The 16,419-nt window shown below is 39.4% G+C and overlaps 1 protein-coding gene across 2 annotated transcripts in view; it reads left to right on the forward strand.

Annotated features, from left to right (window-relative positions):
- ttc27 (tetratricopeptide repeat domain 27) overlaps window positions 1-16,419 on the forward strand; it is an 88,588-nt gene that overhangs the window by 31,316 nt on the left and 40,853 nt on the right. For both annotated transcript variants that reach the window (XM_040037167.1, XM_040037168.1), the window contains exons 9-10: window positions 3,889-3,955; window positions 13,604-13,717. In XM_040037167.1, coding sequence (XP_039893101.1) covers window positions 3,889-3,955; window positions 13,604-13,717 — 181 coding nt within the window. The remainder of the gene's footprint in view (window positions 1-3,888; window positions 3,956-13,603; window positions 13,718-16,419) is intronic.

Below are 16,419 nucleotides of genomic sequence, written 5' to 3' on the forward strand. Positions count from 1 at the left end.
TAGAACACACATGCATCAACACTACAATGAGCGGGTGGAGGGAGGTTTGGAGTCTTCTCTCACCCCCATTCTCTGCGACCTGCTGGAGCGGGGGGGCTAGGAGGAGGAGTTGGCCGTCCGACTGCGGTCTGGAGTGTGGGGCCTCCCTGCTGCTGCGGAGTCGGGGCGGTCTGCCTCTCCCCACCGCAGGGAAAAGGGTAACACCACCTGGGTCTGGGTGCAGTTCCCCCCTCCAGGGGCAAGGGTACCTAGACCCAGTTCGTAGAGTACGCTTGGGGAGTGTGATCGTGTGTACAGCGTCTCTTTATGTCTGTCTCCACGTTGGTTGAGTGTGGAGTAAGTGCATATGAGAGCATGAGGGTGGGAATGGATGTTTGTATATGTGTGTGCCTGTATGTCTGTGTCTATATGTCAGGTTGGGTATCAGGCGCCACCTCTCTGGGGACATCCCAGGCCCTCCAAGGTATGGAGGCCTATCTCCCCCCACCACCACTTCCCCTGCCAGTGGCGGACTCCCTCAGACATCGGTGCGTTGGTGGTTCTTTGTGTCTGGGGGTGGGCGTCCAGGTACACACCAGCTCACTCCTTGGCGGCTGCTTATCGGGGCCTGGAGTCTGGGGCTCGCTCAGGCCACTTTGGAGGTGGGGTGCCCCCGGCCTCTCAGCCTGGGGCTCGGTCACTCAGGCACAACTGGCTGCCGGCGGAGCTCATGGGCGCGTCACTGCAACTCCCCCTGGCTTCTGCTCCGCGGCTGCTGAGTGAGCCCTCATCTGGGACTCTCCTCAGCTCTTTCTGGGACAGTGGCGCGGCTGCCCCTCTGTTGGTCTTCCTTGGTCTCTTGTGTTCTGGGAGCCTCTGGATGTCTGGAGTTTTGATCTCCTCCATACCTGCTTCATGCCCTGGAGGACGGGGCTGTGGCCCCCCCACACCCTCTAGCAGATCATTACATGAAGGAACCTTTTAAAAAAAAACAAGCGCGTCCATGCTCACAGGTGTACACACGGGTGATCACACCCACAAACTACACCCTTTTTGGCTCCTACCTCAAAGCACACTGTGTTCTGTTGATCTTATGTGCTGCACAATAATGTTTAATATTTAGTATTTACTGTCATATTCCCATATATCATTGTGATGTTGTTTATTCTATTACTCTTGTTCTCTTCTGCTTGTTTTCTTTTTTTCTTTCTCAGCAGGTGATCCAGGTGATCGATATATGCATGTTTTTTTCCTGCCCATTCTGTTGGTTTTTGTTTTTTGCCCTTCTCCCCCGTCCCTCTTCTCAGCTGTTTTTCTTTCCCTCTTTCTTTCCCCCAGTCAAGTCTGTCCCGTATTCAGCAAGTGAAAATAAAATAAACAATAAAAGGTGAATCAAATGGACCATTACGGCAAGGCTGGGATGGTCAATTTGGTAAAGTAAATCCGTTGGGCATCTTTCTTTGCCTTTAGACAATAATTCTGATGCAAAAGAGCCAAACGGGACAGGCAGAAAAAAAGAAAAAAAAAAATTGAGCAAATGTGTTACCAAACAAGACACCTTAATAGATAGCCCATGACTATCTGGCACTGAACTTTGGCCCTTGTGGGACATGATTGTCGCGGGTGGAGGATAACCTGTGCTATACGCTCCCCGCTCGTCTTTACTGTTTTTAAGTCTCTCTTTTTTCCTCTTCCTTCTTCTATTCATCTCTTTATCACTTCTTCTCTCTTTTGCTAACCTGGCCCTCACCCCCTGTCAGCTCTGGGGGTGAGGGAACCTCATGATCCTTTATATTTCATAAATATGTGACACACCAGGCAGTTTTTCAGCCAGTAAGCCCCAGGAGTTTGCATGAGTTAGCTGATGTCGTCCCAACTGTTTTGCTACATTACATAGCTATGAATTCTGCCTGGTTACCAGGCAGAGCAGTATTAACTTACATAAACCAGAAAAAAGCCAATATGGGGTCAGCATCAAAACCAAACAAAGGTCCGTCAATGGATCGAATTCCCTGATTCTTAAGATTTAATTATGTCTATCAGTGGTGTACTAAGGGCTGTGCTCTGGTCTTAGATGACAGTCACTGGAATATAGTGCAGTGGGTACTAAACTGAATGTGTCACTGTGTACATTTACCACCTGCACAAACATTTTTCCAGAGTCAGTTAATAAGTTGTATGTTTTTCTATGTAAAGTTTAGAGTTCATCAACACTTCTTTTACCCAACCCTTTCTTTTTTCTGTGACCTGTAGTTTTCTCTAAATTTATAGCTGAGTGACTGTTATTTGTGAACGTGTTTGTCCTGGTGGTTTAATCCAGGCAAAAGGATAAACAAAATAGAGACTAAAATGTAATATATAAAAATAGTTATCTTCACAGTAACTTAGTGATTAATTTTCTATGCTGGTGCTGGAACTGAATGGGCCAACTGAAGGTCAGTGGAGCAGTCAGTGAGATTGCTAGGAGATGATTGATGAGCAGCAGGTCTGTTTAAATTAAAGGAAGATCTGTACACCCTGATACCACTACAAAACAGTGTTAAGGACAAGTCTCTTGTATAGTGTGTGTCTTCCAGAGTGTTAGCAGACCACATTTATTCAAAAATTAAGCTAGGTAATCATTTGACACTCAACCTAGGAGAGAAACCTTGAGAAAATATAGATATCGCTAGCTCCGGGACGTCGGGCTAGCGATTTTGCGAGCCCTGTATAGTATATTTAAACATTTTAATAACTTGTCTTTATTGTCACTGCTTTTTGTATCAATGAGTGCTAATCCCAGGATATAATCAGTATTTATTAATTCCTTGCCAAGGGCTTAAACAGCAGAGACTCTGGTTATGAATTCTCCATGGTCCCTTTAACTCTGGGAATGTGACCTTGTCTGGTTTCTCTTTTCTCCCTCTTGAGCTCTTGGCAGATCTGAAACTTACCTCTTAGAAAAAGTACTTTTAAAGCTCACTGTGGATTCTGATTAATTCCCACACTGACTTATATATAATAATTAAAATAATTTCTAACGGTCTACCCTTTATTGATTGTAACAAATCATAAATCATTCCCAGGAGCTTGCATGGTTGGCTGATGTTATCCACGTTGGCTCAAGAGTTGTGTAAAAGACCATTCTTGATCTTGGAAATCGGTGGTCCGAAATGTAACAATCCAGCCTCCCCCCTAGTTTGCTTGTTGGTCAACTTGGATGACATCACTACTGAGATGAATAAGACTGTACTCATGAACTGGAAAAATAAAAATAATCTTAATTCTAACCAATATAGAGACTGTCTGATAGATCATATTAGTTTTGAATACAGCCTCTTCCACCACTATAGATCAATCCTTCTGGGCTCCTTTAGTCGGCTCCATCACCTAGTGGGGATGGGGGGGTTGTTCCGCTTTCATTACTGTGGTTGATGCGGGGGTAGGTACGGGCTTGGGGTGTCTGGGGATTCTCTAGGGACAGATTTCTTGGGGGGCTCAACCTCGGGCTGTGTTCATGACCTGGATGGGGCTCTGGTGGCTCTTGGATGGTGTTTTTCTGGCGGCTGCCTGGAGGGTCTGTTTTGGTGGACGTAGAACACTGGCCTAGCTGCCCCAGGGTGGGTCTGGGGCAAGCTTGGAGACTTGGGGTTCTGGGGGTGCTCTGCCTCTCTGCTGGGACTCTGATAACAAAAGGTTATCACAATAAAACAGGAAATAGGCATGGGAAACTAAACGGGGGCAAAGCCGAAAACACCGGGTCAACGACCCAAATTCCCTGACACACCGCTTTGTAGAAAATGTTTGTTTGACAACTGCAATCGAGGGGATCTGGTTAATTAAAGCTCAAGTTACCAGTTGTTTTACTTGTTAAATAGGATACTTGTATTAATCTTTCCACTATTTATTCACAAATATCTTTGTCTGCAGCACTGACTTCCAGAAGAATAACCCTGTGCACAAACTAACAGAAGAAGAACTCCTGGCCTTCACGTCTGTAAGTCATTGTTTACTTTTTTTATGACCAGCATTGTAAGTTTTCTCTGTAATATTAAAGAGAAATGACTTTGGTAGTATGCCTTGCCTTTTTTAACCCAGCCGACACATACACTCTTCTGATTAACAGTGAAACTTAGAATTAACAAAATGAAAAATAATGCAGCAGTGTATAAATCACTATTTGGGCCTCATTCATCTTGCTTATACAGGCAATAAATAAGATATGTACAACCAGACTTGCAGTTAGATTGGTAAACATCCTAAATGTAAGTTTTTCAGCAGAGTGCTGAAAATATCGTCGTACCAGCAAATTGAAGTGGACATACAAACATAAGCCACAATACAAAAATGATGAAATGGCTCACCCAAAGGTGAGCAGTAAGAAAGCTGAGCTCATGTTGAGGGAAACATAACCATAAATCTTTAGGGACACTCCCAAAAACAACCAGTGATTTTTATGAAGGCAATTCCTGAAAACTTTAATGGAACTTGTTGTAGTGGCAGACAAACTGTAGTGGGACCACTACTACGATTTTATCTTTATGATGATATTAGTTGGAAGATATAATTACACACTAATCAATGTATATTCATGAGTACAACATAATTGTTTAATTAAATAACCTAAAAATCCCTTTTTAAATAAAGCCGTATTTGAGATGAATATTGTCACCATAATTCACTCTGGAGAGCATACACGTCTTCAAAACTTCAAACCTTAGCTTTGCTGTAATTATTTGGTTAGCCACTAGGATGCACTTTAAATTTGTACTTGGCAAAAAGAAGCAACAAATACTGTACTGGTGGGATTATTGAATAGTTCAGTGTGTCCTACTAGTTGTTCTGGCTTGCTTAAGCCTGATAATAACGCTTTTGTTTCCTTTTCATGAGGTCTTGGAAAACATTAGATTTGATTGTTAAAATGACACATTGTCACATTCTCACCACTGGTCCTAATATAATGATTCAGTCTTTGTCACTATGGCTGTAAATTGACACAGCACTGTTATTTACACTTAGGATATGAGTGGTTGTAACTTTTTGAGCTCATGATATGTAAAACTTTGTTTTGCAAAGAAAGTAAATTGGAAATACTAGAAAGAAGAGTATGTGGCAGTCAAAGTCAGATCAGAACAGCTGCTCTGTATTTCTTTGAAAAATGTTAATTACTTTGTCCTGTACCTACATTTTTAATCCTGGTGCATTACCTGAAATCCTAACAAGATAAGGCAATATGCAAGTCTGCGTGTCCATGTTTATTGGTGCTATCCAATTGGAAACAAATATATTTGTGGGTGCATTTGTACTATGCCAGTGGTTATTCTCTGTTCATCACTTTTCTTTGAAGTTGAACAGTAGTTATTATGAAGCCAGCTGTGTATACAAAATAAGCTGGCAGCATATCTGTGTCTCACTGCGTTGGCTGGAAATGCTGCTGCAAGCAGCTGCTGGCTCTGTGGGCAGGCATCTTCCCAGCCTACATGTAGATCCAGGAATCTGCAGGCTGGTTAGATGGTTGTCACATGTCTGGCTGTCTTCGTCGATACCTGAATCCTATCACCTTACTAGAAGAACATCTCTCAGCACTGCTAATGTGTCAGTTATTACAGGAGCTTTTCGCCCATGATTTGAGTGTAACAGGGAATATTACAGGCACTAATAATAAGCTGCACAAAAATCAACCGAGTTGTTTCATCTCTGCAGTGAAACTTTGAATTCATTCTAGAGAGAAGCTTATGAGACTTTGGCAGATTGTGTAGGGTTCAGGCAGCAGTATCACAGGGATTGATGATGCACCTCAGCAAACTACCAGCTGCTGGAAACCCAACAAAGAGGATTTAAGGATCTGACTTGTGTCTAGGTTCCAGTTAGGACCATTATATCTACATCCCTTTCATCTCTGCAAACATGCTTCCTCACAGATCTCTCTGATCTCTATTTCTGCACCACTCGTACATCAGGACACTGCATAGTAAATATGTCAGTTTTTTTTTAAATTTTTTTTTTTAAGAAAAACAATGATCTTCAAAAACAAAAAGAGACCGTAAATGTAGCAGTACGGATTTATTTATTGCCCTGGCTTTTATTCAATAAATCTGTTAATTTTGGAGAACTGTACCAAAGCACGTGTACGGTAGGTGAAAAGGCTCTGCCCTACCATCCGAACAGAAATCTTTATGCAGATCGATACGTTTGCAGGACATGAATTATGCTGGAAGAAGGGTAAATTGGCCTGACTCCCTTTGCAACTGAAGAAGGTGAAAGCCTGGCCCACAATAAGAGTTCATGGTATTCTGCAGTTAATGAATAAAATGAATAAATTGAACCTCATCTCAGGGTTGCAGTAAAAACTCACACAGGTCTTATTCCCACGTGACACAGCCTGATGTCTCCTCTGTCACACCCAGATGTGTTTGTTCAGCCCCAGTCTACTCTTTGCAGCATTACACACTGTCCTAAATGCCTCTCACATTAACTCAGTTTTGATCACCATACTCAGTACCTACAAAAATAAATACATAAATTTAGTATAAGTATAACCTGCTCCCAAGCAAACCTGTCTCCTCATAACAGAGTCTCAGTTTCTTGTAGACAGCTGTCTGCCGTATTGAATCTGTCCCTATCGGACTTCATCAGTCTCTCAAATTGTTGTATTGTAATTTTGACCCCCTCTTCATTTCATTGTGGGTATTTGTTTATGCACAATAGGAGTGAATGATATGTAGTCTTAAAATTATATTTTGATATTTCTGACAAAAAATACTGAGTGTTTTATAGATGCTTGCAGGCAGCAACATTTATATGTGTTAATAAACTGTCACTTTTCATCCTTCTGTTCCACTGAGCGACTGTCTTTGATGGAGCACTGTGGTAAAAGTGTGAGTATATGCACAGAGTTAACAGTAACTCAAGTAACTTAACCTTGTTAAGTATTGTCTGCCTGGGTTGATCTTTGGTCAAACTGCCCAAAGCCCCGCCTTTCCACCTTGTAAACACTTTACAATTTCATTCACGGCTTGCTCTTCTTATCATTTGGTTATTTTTGGGTTGCACATCACCAGTTGATAGCAGCTCCTCCATCATAGCTTGGTTGTATTTTTTTTTTTTTTTTTGTCTTGAGTGAGGAAACAGGTTTGTTGTTTCCACCTTCAGTAGGAACAGTTTTCCCTTTGGAGCACTATCCTTTGTTGGAGGTTGTTGAAGTAGCTCCCTTTGCACTAAATCATTACTGGAGGCAGGGGTGTCTGACATTGCTGTTAGACGATCTTGGGCTTGTTTCAATGTTCTTGTGCGCTAAGGAACATAAACATAAAAGGAACCATGATAGCACGATACTTCAGCAAATTTACACCAGTGTTATTGCAGAAGCCATGCTATGGCACCTATATTACCTGGTGTTAAATATACGTAGCCAGCTAGAGCCTGGAGCGTGCACAAACTGTCAGCTTCAGAGCGATGCGCAACAAGGACATTGCTTTCAGTTTGTACGCATCTTTAAGGTTCTAAAAAGCATCGAGTTTGGACGGGTCTTACCACTTGTAATTATGAAGTATGCAACATTTTTTCTAAGCTTTTTTCTGTTACTCCAAAGCATTCAGTCAAACACAACAGAAAATAATCAATATAATAAGTGCATTTAGTCATCACCATCAAAACTTCCTCTGTCTTCTCGTTGCTGTTGAGAAACACCCATTTGCGTCAGGAGCGACATGACAAACGCTTTGGATGCTTTATCGTTTGATTTTTTTAATTGCTCAACGATTGATGTTGGTAGAGGAATAACTGCATAATTAGGACAATTTACTGTTGCATTAATGACTCCAGCAAGACTTGCTAAGCATCCACAAAGATCATTAGTGTTTGTTTATCTCACCTCGAACCATGTATCTGTTTTATCACGCATTTCCATTGTCATAAATATACAGTGTGTAGAAAGTTACTGTTGTATAACTTGTTCTGATTAAAGATGAGTCGAGACATGAATTCAGATGAAAAGCTTCAGTCGTCTCTCTCTGACATCTACCTACCAGTAAATCTGCTGAACACACCCTCCCCGCTTTCCCTTTAATCAGCTCATCTAAAGCTAAACCACTAAGCTGTGCCAGCTATTATACAGCAGATTATCACCACAGCACACAGATAAAGACTTTGTGGCTGTAATAGGTTTTAATAATTAGGTGTTCTCACTAAAGCTTGCTGCTTGATTTCCCACTACAGTGCACAGCAGACAGGCGAGCCCTGTGCTTATTTCAGCTACAGAAGAAGAGGAAAAAGAAAGTTACTCTTGTGTGCATTTCCACAGTGCTTCGGTACAACCGCAACACCAAATAATTTGGGAATTAAAATGTTTTTTAAAACGGCAACAATTTGCAGAACATATATATTCTATAATAGAGCATTAGAAATATATTAAATGTTTAAAATGTGTTACGTTTGAGAGGTGTTCAGATGTAAGTAGGTTAACTGACAACAGGTCACTGACGTGTTTGCAGTTTAGAGAGGCTGTATTTATGAATGAGCAGAAGAACCTGTATCTACAGATTGGGAATTCATGTCAGAATGTCATTCAACATAATAAAGAAGACTTTAAATTTTTATGTCATCATATATGATAGATCATCAGATATTCAGAGTGTCTGTATTAAAAAAATAAATAAATGAGAAAATCTAAAAATCAGTGGCTGCCCATGATCTTTGGGTCCTCAGGCAGCACTGCATTAGGAAAAAAAACATCATCCTGGTATGCAGACACTGCATGTGTTCACGAACCCTTCCAGAAGGTATCGTCTGTGCCATCCAAAAGCTCTATCATGCAAATAACAAACCTGATGTGAACATGATCCAGAAATGCTGCCCTCTTCTCTGGGCCAAAGCTCGAAGTAACACATGCTCCCATCTGGGGAAGGCCTTGCATATTTAATCAATACAATGCTAAACACAGCATCTATAACAACATCATGGCTTCATAGTAAAAGAGTCTGACTGCTGAACTGGCTTAACTGCACCAAACCATTTGGGCATCATGAAATAAAAAAAACGCCGCGAGACGACCCAGGATTGTTGAGCAGGTAAAATCTTTTGTCAGACTAGAATCTGACAACATTTCAGAGCAGCTGCTGGAAAGCTTTTATAAAAAGAAGGTATTTTTCCAATAATGGTAAACTCTCTCAGTTCAAATGTTTGATATGGTTTCGGTCTTCTATTGTAAGGGAAAATGTGTTTATGAGATTTGCAGATCATTGCATTCTGTTTCAATTAATTTATTTTTTTAAATTTGGGTTGTATATGTAATTTGTTAATTTATTCATATATTCATAAATACTAATGACGTACTAATTTTGAAGGATAGCGTGGTGTGTTCAGATTTTTCTGGATTACTTTGTACTTCTATTGTGTTACAGACTTTATTAACAGCATATAGCTGCTAACTGTACCTCTGACTATTAAGAGGTGGGCTTTTTTATGTTGAGATTATAATGTCTAAATCTATGCAAATATAGACGAAAGGTATGCACCGAAATATTTAGTGTTCATGGTGAGCAGCTCTTATTTTATGATGGTGCTGAACATGAGCTTCTAAGTCTTGCTTAGAAATCATCATATTTCATTAAGTTTTAGTCTTCTTAGAATCTCACTCTGTATATCCATCTGATTCAGTAACTAACTTTTAATGCTAAGTAAGTGCCAAAAAAATACAAGTCAAAAATGGCACTCAAAAGAGAATATCACCATTAATACTCACACAGTGTGGACTGGATTAAAATCACAGACCATGTAATAATAAAGTCCTTCCACTTTCCAACAGAGAAATAAATCTTGTCCAAAAGAAGCTTGGATGGCAGCTTCGAATATAGACTGATTAATTATACAATAAATTTTCAAGTATTGATTGAATTACTCCTTTTTTTTTTTTTGAAAGCTTTTTATTCTTCAGTTTTCCTGTCACTGTTTCCTACTTGAAACATTAATCAAGATATGGAACAAGTTTAATCTTGAACTGTTTGTAAAATTCATTCCCTAACCCATCTGGGCCTGGACTCTTACCATTTTTTAATAAACCAATAGATTTAATAATTTCTTCCTTTGTAATCTTGGCATTCAAAATCTTGCGACCCACCTGATCTAACACAGGGAGGTCACACTTATCTAAAAAGTCCTGCATATCTTTAGGCCCTGCAGTGGAATGAGAAGTATAGAGAGATTCATAAAACTGTCTAAAGTTATCATTAATGTCTTTATGTGATGTAACCAGGTTTCCATTGCGTGATCTAATTTTGTGAATCATTCTGTTAGTTGTTAGCTGTTAACTAACAGGGCTAGTTGTTAGCTAGCCCTGTTAGCTAACAACTTATGTTAGCTATGCACTCCACACTGTATATAAATGCCACTTGTTTTGCACATATTCAACTCTGTATATTTTATATATTTTATTATTATTATTATTATTATTATTATTATTATTATTATTATTATTTATTTATTTATTTTTTACTATTTAATTTGTAAAAATGTGTATATACACACACACACACACACACACACACACACACACACACACACACACACACACACACACACACACGTAGGAAAATATTTAGTATACACATCCAGAAATGCATACACTATTATATATTGTACATATATTTATTAGTTTCAGGTCGGCCATTCTTGTATTTTGCTCGTTTGTGTTGTTGTGTTTGCACATCTCTGTTGCTTGTGGGGCTCGCACACAAGAATTTCACTCGCATGTGCTGTGCCAGTGTGCCTGCACATGTGATGTGACAATAAAAGTGATTTGATTTGATTTGATTTGACAGCCACATAAGTTGTTAGCTGTCTAGCTAACAACTTATGTGGCTTGTCCCCAAATTCAAAGTACTTCTGTCTTACAAAGGTGAACGCTCTATTAATGTTGCTGGTTAGTATTTGATTTAGTTCATATTTTAGTGCACAAATAGTGTTGTACTTATCTAAAGAGGGAGCCCTTGCATTATTGGCGTCCAAATCGTGGATCATTTTTTCTAATTTTAACTGTTCTAGTTTATTATTTTTATTCTGTGAGGCCTGATATGATATTATGCACCCCCTGATATAGGCTTTAAACGTTTCCTATAATATATCAGGTGAGATTTCGGCATTATCGTTTATATCGAAAAATAAAGAGGTCTGAGAGTTTATATAGTGTTGAAATTTTAAATCGCTCAGTAGTTGTGGGTCAAATCTCCAATTCCTATATGCTTTGGTGAAGTTGCTAAGTGCAAAGGAGCAGGTGACAGGGCAATGATCAGAGATAATAATATTGTGATAGGTTATGTTACGAACAAGGGAGAGCATTTTTCCATCTACCAGAAAATAGTCAATCCTTGAATAAACGTTATGTGCAGAAGAGTGGAAAGAATACTCTCTACCTGATGGATTTAAAGTTCTCCACACATCACAAATATTCATATTGTTCATATATGTTTTAATAAAGTTGCTACCTTTACACAATGTGTTTTTTTGTTTTTGTTTTTGGAGAGGGATTTATCTAAGTATGGGTCTAACACTAAATTAAAATCACCTCCAATTATTAAATTATTATTAGGTATATCCGGAATTAAGCTGAAAACCTTTCTTAAAAACTCTGGGTCATCATGGTTAGGTCCATAAATGTTCAGTAGAATAATCGGAATGGCGTGCAGCTCCCCGGTCACTAATACATATCTACCATTCTTATCAGCTATAGTGGAAGTGTGCCTGAACGGAGTATCTTTCTTAATTAATATAGCTACCCCTCTGGTTTTAGCAGAAAATGTTGAGTAATACACCTGATTAATCCATCTACACCCAAGTTTGTTATGAGCAGCATTTTTCAGATGAGTTTCTTGTAAAAAGATAATATCCGCTTTAAGAGATTTCAAGTGTGATAACACTTTGCCTCTCTTAACAGGCTCATTTACACCTTTAACATTCCATGTACAAAAGGTCAGATCCACACTCTTTTCATTTCCATTTCCATTGTCTTGCATTTGAATAAATTAAGGCGGCTTAATTCTGGTACTCTCCATGCTTCTGCAGTCAAGATATGGGCCCCAACCCTCACCCCCCACCGCCCTCCCCATGTATAACCATAACAAAACAAACTCGTAAGCAGTGCATCCCCGGCCATACAGTCCCAACTGAAAATAAAAATAAAAACAAAAAATCTGAAGGGATGCGGTAACAAAAACTAAGCTTACCAAAATACTACTTGATTAATAAGATTGCAATTAGACCTAAAGTTCAGGTTCCACCAGAATAATATAGTATATGCTGTAAAGGTCAAAAAGGTGAACCTATTATTGTTTATGTAGCACACTGTGCATTCACAGTGCATTCAATTATGGCTGTACTTTTGTTTCTGCAGCATGGCTCAGTGCAAGGCAGCTTTTGGAGAATATCCTAAACTGGAATGATACTGGGACAATACTTGCCCAGACTGAAAAACCTAAAAGCAAAGAGATCATTTTTGGGTTTAGCTGCCAAACTATATACTGATGTCTAATCTTCACTTTGATCATCGTCTAGTTTAATACTTACACCCAGAATCAGAAGCGAGATCCATCTTGCATCATGGCTCTTTCCCGATGTGTAGAAAGAGCCATGATGCAAACCCAGCCTTTAAAGTTGTGCACATTTATATACACAACATGTAACAGTAATACGTTGAATACTGGAGGAACAAATATTGTATAATCCACTTTATTTTGAAACAGACCAACACAGATCAGTTTATTATAGTTTACAATTCAATCCCTTTCTTATCTATTTTAGTAGTGCATATGGATGCATTCTGAGCTTATTATTAAAGCTGCAGAATTTGATAAGGAAAAAAAAGACAATTCTGACCTAATAATGTTAGGTTATTAATATTATTATTTGTCTCTGTACTGTTTTATACTGTTTATACTCAAATCATGAGTGCCAGTGTAATGCATACTATACTTCATTTGTCACCTGTAAGCTATGATTTTTGGGGCAAAGCATCCTTTAACTTATGCTTGTGTTTAAAAGAAAACTTGGTTATGCATCAATTTACTTCTTGTTCAGAAGGATGTCGGTAATTTGAAGTGCTGAATGAGTGTGTCATGTTCCATATTCACCAATAAATAAAACAAACAAACACACACACACACACACACACACACACACACACACACACACACACACACACACACACACACAGATTTGTTAGTACAACAATCTTTGTATTGTCAGGCATATAAAGCTCTTGTATAGTTCTATGTTTGTGGGAAGGTAATGCCAGGTTTGCTTTTTCATTTGCTTCTTTTTTGTGTAATGTAATTGGTTTTATGGACTATGAATCTGGATTGATCTGCTTGCGTTTGCTTTTAAGGGTTTAATAGTTAGTAGAAAATAAAGAAAAATACTTTTTACGTACAAGTCACGTTTCATTCGGCCATACATACTTAAATGCATCCCTTCAATTCTATCCTTCGGACCTTTGGATTGAGCCACCTTCTGATTAGAGGATGAGGCACTATTTCCTGAGCTCCTTGGCTTTTGTCACCAGAATGATACTGTTGTTGCACACAATCATGTGTTCCTTGATGATGTGAATAAAGTGTTATCTTTGACCCTCTATTTTTCTTTTATTGTTCCGCAGTGTGTTTTGTCTGAACCCAAGTTTTGGCCAGTGCAAGTGTCAGCACTTTGCCTCAGGACGAAACTGGAAAAAGGAAAATCCCGATGTGTAGAAAGAGCCATGATGCAAACCCAGGTAAATAACTACTCGGGGAGGAAGGTCAAAATAAACAGAAAGCAAAGTGTGTGCAAGCGTCTGCCTGCCTTAATCAATCCAGCTTATTGTAGAAATGGCCATACGAGTCGCCCTGTTGAAATAAGATTCAGAGTCTCTTCCAGCACCACCACCTATCACACCATATGTCAAAGTAATGCCAGTCACTGCTATACAGACCCTTTCCAAAAAATTAAAATATCACAGAAAAGTTTATTTATTTCCAAAATTCCATTCAAAACGTTAAACTTTCATACATTTTGATTCAGGGCCCACAACTTAAACGATTTCAAGTACTTAGTTGTTTATTTGTACATAATTTGGGCTTCCTGCTCATAAAACCCACAAAAACAGGATTTCAAAAAATTAGAATACTGTGAAGACATCACCATTTACTTCTCAGTTTTTGCAGAAAGAAAAGATAGAAATTAGGATCACATCAATCAATCAAAATGTGGTACTTTCAAAATTATATGTCAATCTTCAATACTTGGTTGGGAATCCCTTTGCGTTAATCATTACCTCGATGCGCCGTGGCATTGAGGCAATCAGCCTGTGGCATTGCCTGGTAGTTATGGAAGCCCAGATTTCTTTGATGCTTGCTGTTAGCTCTTCTTTGTTTTTGGGTCTGGTGGACCTTATTTTCCTCTTGATACCCCATATATTCTCAATGGGGTTTAGGTCTGGTGAGTTGGCTGGCCAGTCAAGCACTGTGATGGCATGGCCATCAAACCAAGTTTTGGTGTTTCTGGCGGTATGGGCAGGGGCCAGGTACTGCTGGAAAATGAAATCTGCATCTCCATACAGATCCTGAGCAGAAGGAATCATGAAGCCCTATAAAACATTCTGGTAGACTGTTGCGGTGACCTTGGATTTAAGAAAGCAGAGTTTACCAACAACCTGCACTGGACATTGCACCCCAAATCATAACTGACTGCGGATATTTCACACTGGACCTCAAGCAGCTTGGGTTCTGTTCCTCACCTGTCTTCCTCCAAACACTTGGACCTTGATTCCCGAATGAAAGGCACTCTTTTATTTTCATCGGAAAAGAGGACCTTTGACCACTGGCTAACAGTCCAGTCTATCTTCTCCTTGGCCCAGTTGAGTCGCTTCCGACGTTGGCTCAGACTCAGAAGTGGTTTTGAAGCTTTGACTCCTGCCTCGTTTCACTCTTTCTGGATCTCTGCCAGATTCTTGAATCTTCCGTCTTCTGTCTGCCTGTTTTCGTGGGTTTCATGAGCTCTAAGCCCAAATTATGTACAAATAAATAACTAAGTACTTGACATCGTATAAGTTGTGGGCCCTGAATCTATCATCTATGAAAGTTTAATGTTTTGAATGGAATTATGGAAATAAATAAACTTTTCCATGATATTCACATTTTTTGGAAAGGGTCTGTAAGTACAAACATTCCACCTCCAGTCCCAAGGAGGCAGACGGGGACATGAATCGTCTTGGAATTGGTAAAAACATTGTTCTTGTGACTTGTTTATTTTGTATAGTTTGTATTGTAACTGCATCTATCAGAAAAATGAATGTCATTCCAAAAACGTATGTAAGTTAGTAGTGTGCTGTCTGCTGTCAGGAGATAACACCTGGTAACAGTCGTCTGAGTCATGATTTTTGATTGACTCACAATCAGCTGCACATCTGGAATGAGTGCTGCTCATCATGGGCTATGCAATGAGCTGTCAATAACAGAAATAATTTCCAATCAGCAAAGAGCAGAAATCTGCACCTGCAGTGGGCACAGGGCACTGGAACCAAAACTGGAGAATAGAAAACTGCAAACATGGATTAATGAACCCGTATTTCTGATATCCAAAATTGAGGCTCCATGAATTCATGGAGAAAGTCCAGGCTGCTGCTGTGATCTGTTGAATGTTTTCTTGCCATTCTTCATACACCTAAATAATAACAAATCACTGGTTGAATCTCAATTTGTCAGTTTTTTGTTTGCTGTATTCACTTGGTTGTGGGCAGAGTGCAGCATCTTCTAAAGGCTTGTTTCATAAACGTGACAGTGGTTAAGTGGATATAAGTGGCCTCTTTGGTCACCTGATCACCTTTGGGGAGTGGTATGTTAGTGAAAACCATAGCAGGAAAATCAAAGGCCAGGTTTTCCACAGTACTCTGCGGATGCACATGCTTTCCTTATCTGCCCTGCCCAGATTTGGATAATTAAATCACAGCCCATTAAAAAAAGTTAATAATCATAAAGGTTTATCAAAGTTCAATTATCTAATTGAACTTTGAGTATTAATCTGAACTGCTTGAAATGAAGGAAGCTAGTTTTCTTGTTTTGTTTTTGAAGACAATTCGCGTATCATGGCAGAAGCTTCTAGAAGTTCTGCAGCCTTGATTTCATGATGAGTATGGTTTTTGCTCTAGTGCAAGTCCATCCAAGGATACTGTTTGTTGCTGTGTTTTCATTTTGTGTGTAATCGTATCTGCCCATCTGTGAATGGTTTCGCCGTCATGTTACAGAATAAGAAAATTAGTGTGACCACAAACAAAGTTAAGAGCTGCAGAGCTCTGCAGACTCACAGTTCCAGTGAGTTATTGAGTAACCTTGTTCTTTTTTTCTTCAAACAACCCTGAGCACAAACCAAACCATTAATGCTGCACAGCTCCAAATGTTACTGTGGATGTTGATCAATAACATCCCTGAAAGAGTGAGC

Source organism: Simochromis diagramma, unplaced genomic scaffold, assembly GCF_900408965.1.
Source record: "Simochromis diagramma unplaced genomic scaffold, fSimDia1.1 OVJJ01000197.1, whole genome shotgun sequence".
In the NCBI taxonomy this organism is placed as follows: domain Eukaryota; kingdom Metazoa; phylum Chordata; class Actinopteri; order Cichliformes; family Cichlidae; genus Simochromis; species Simochromis diagramma.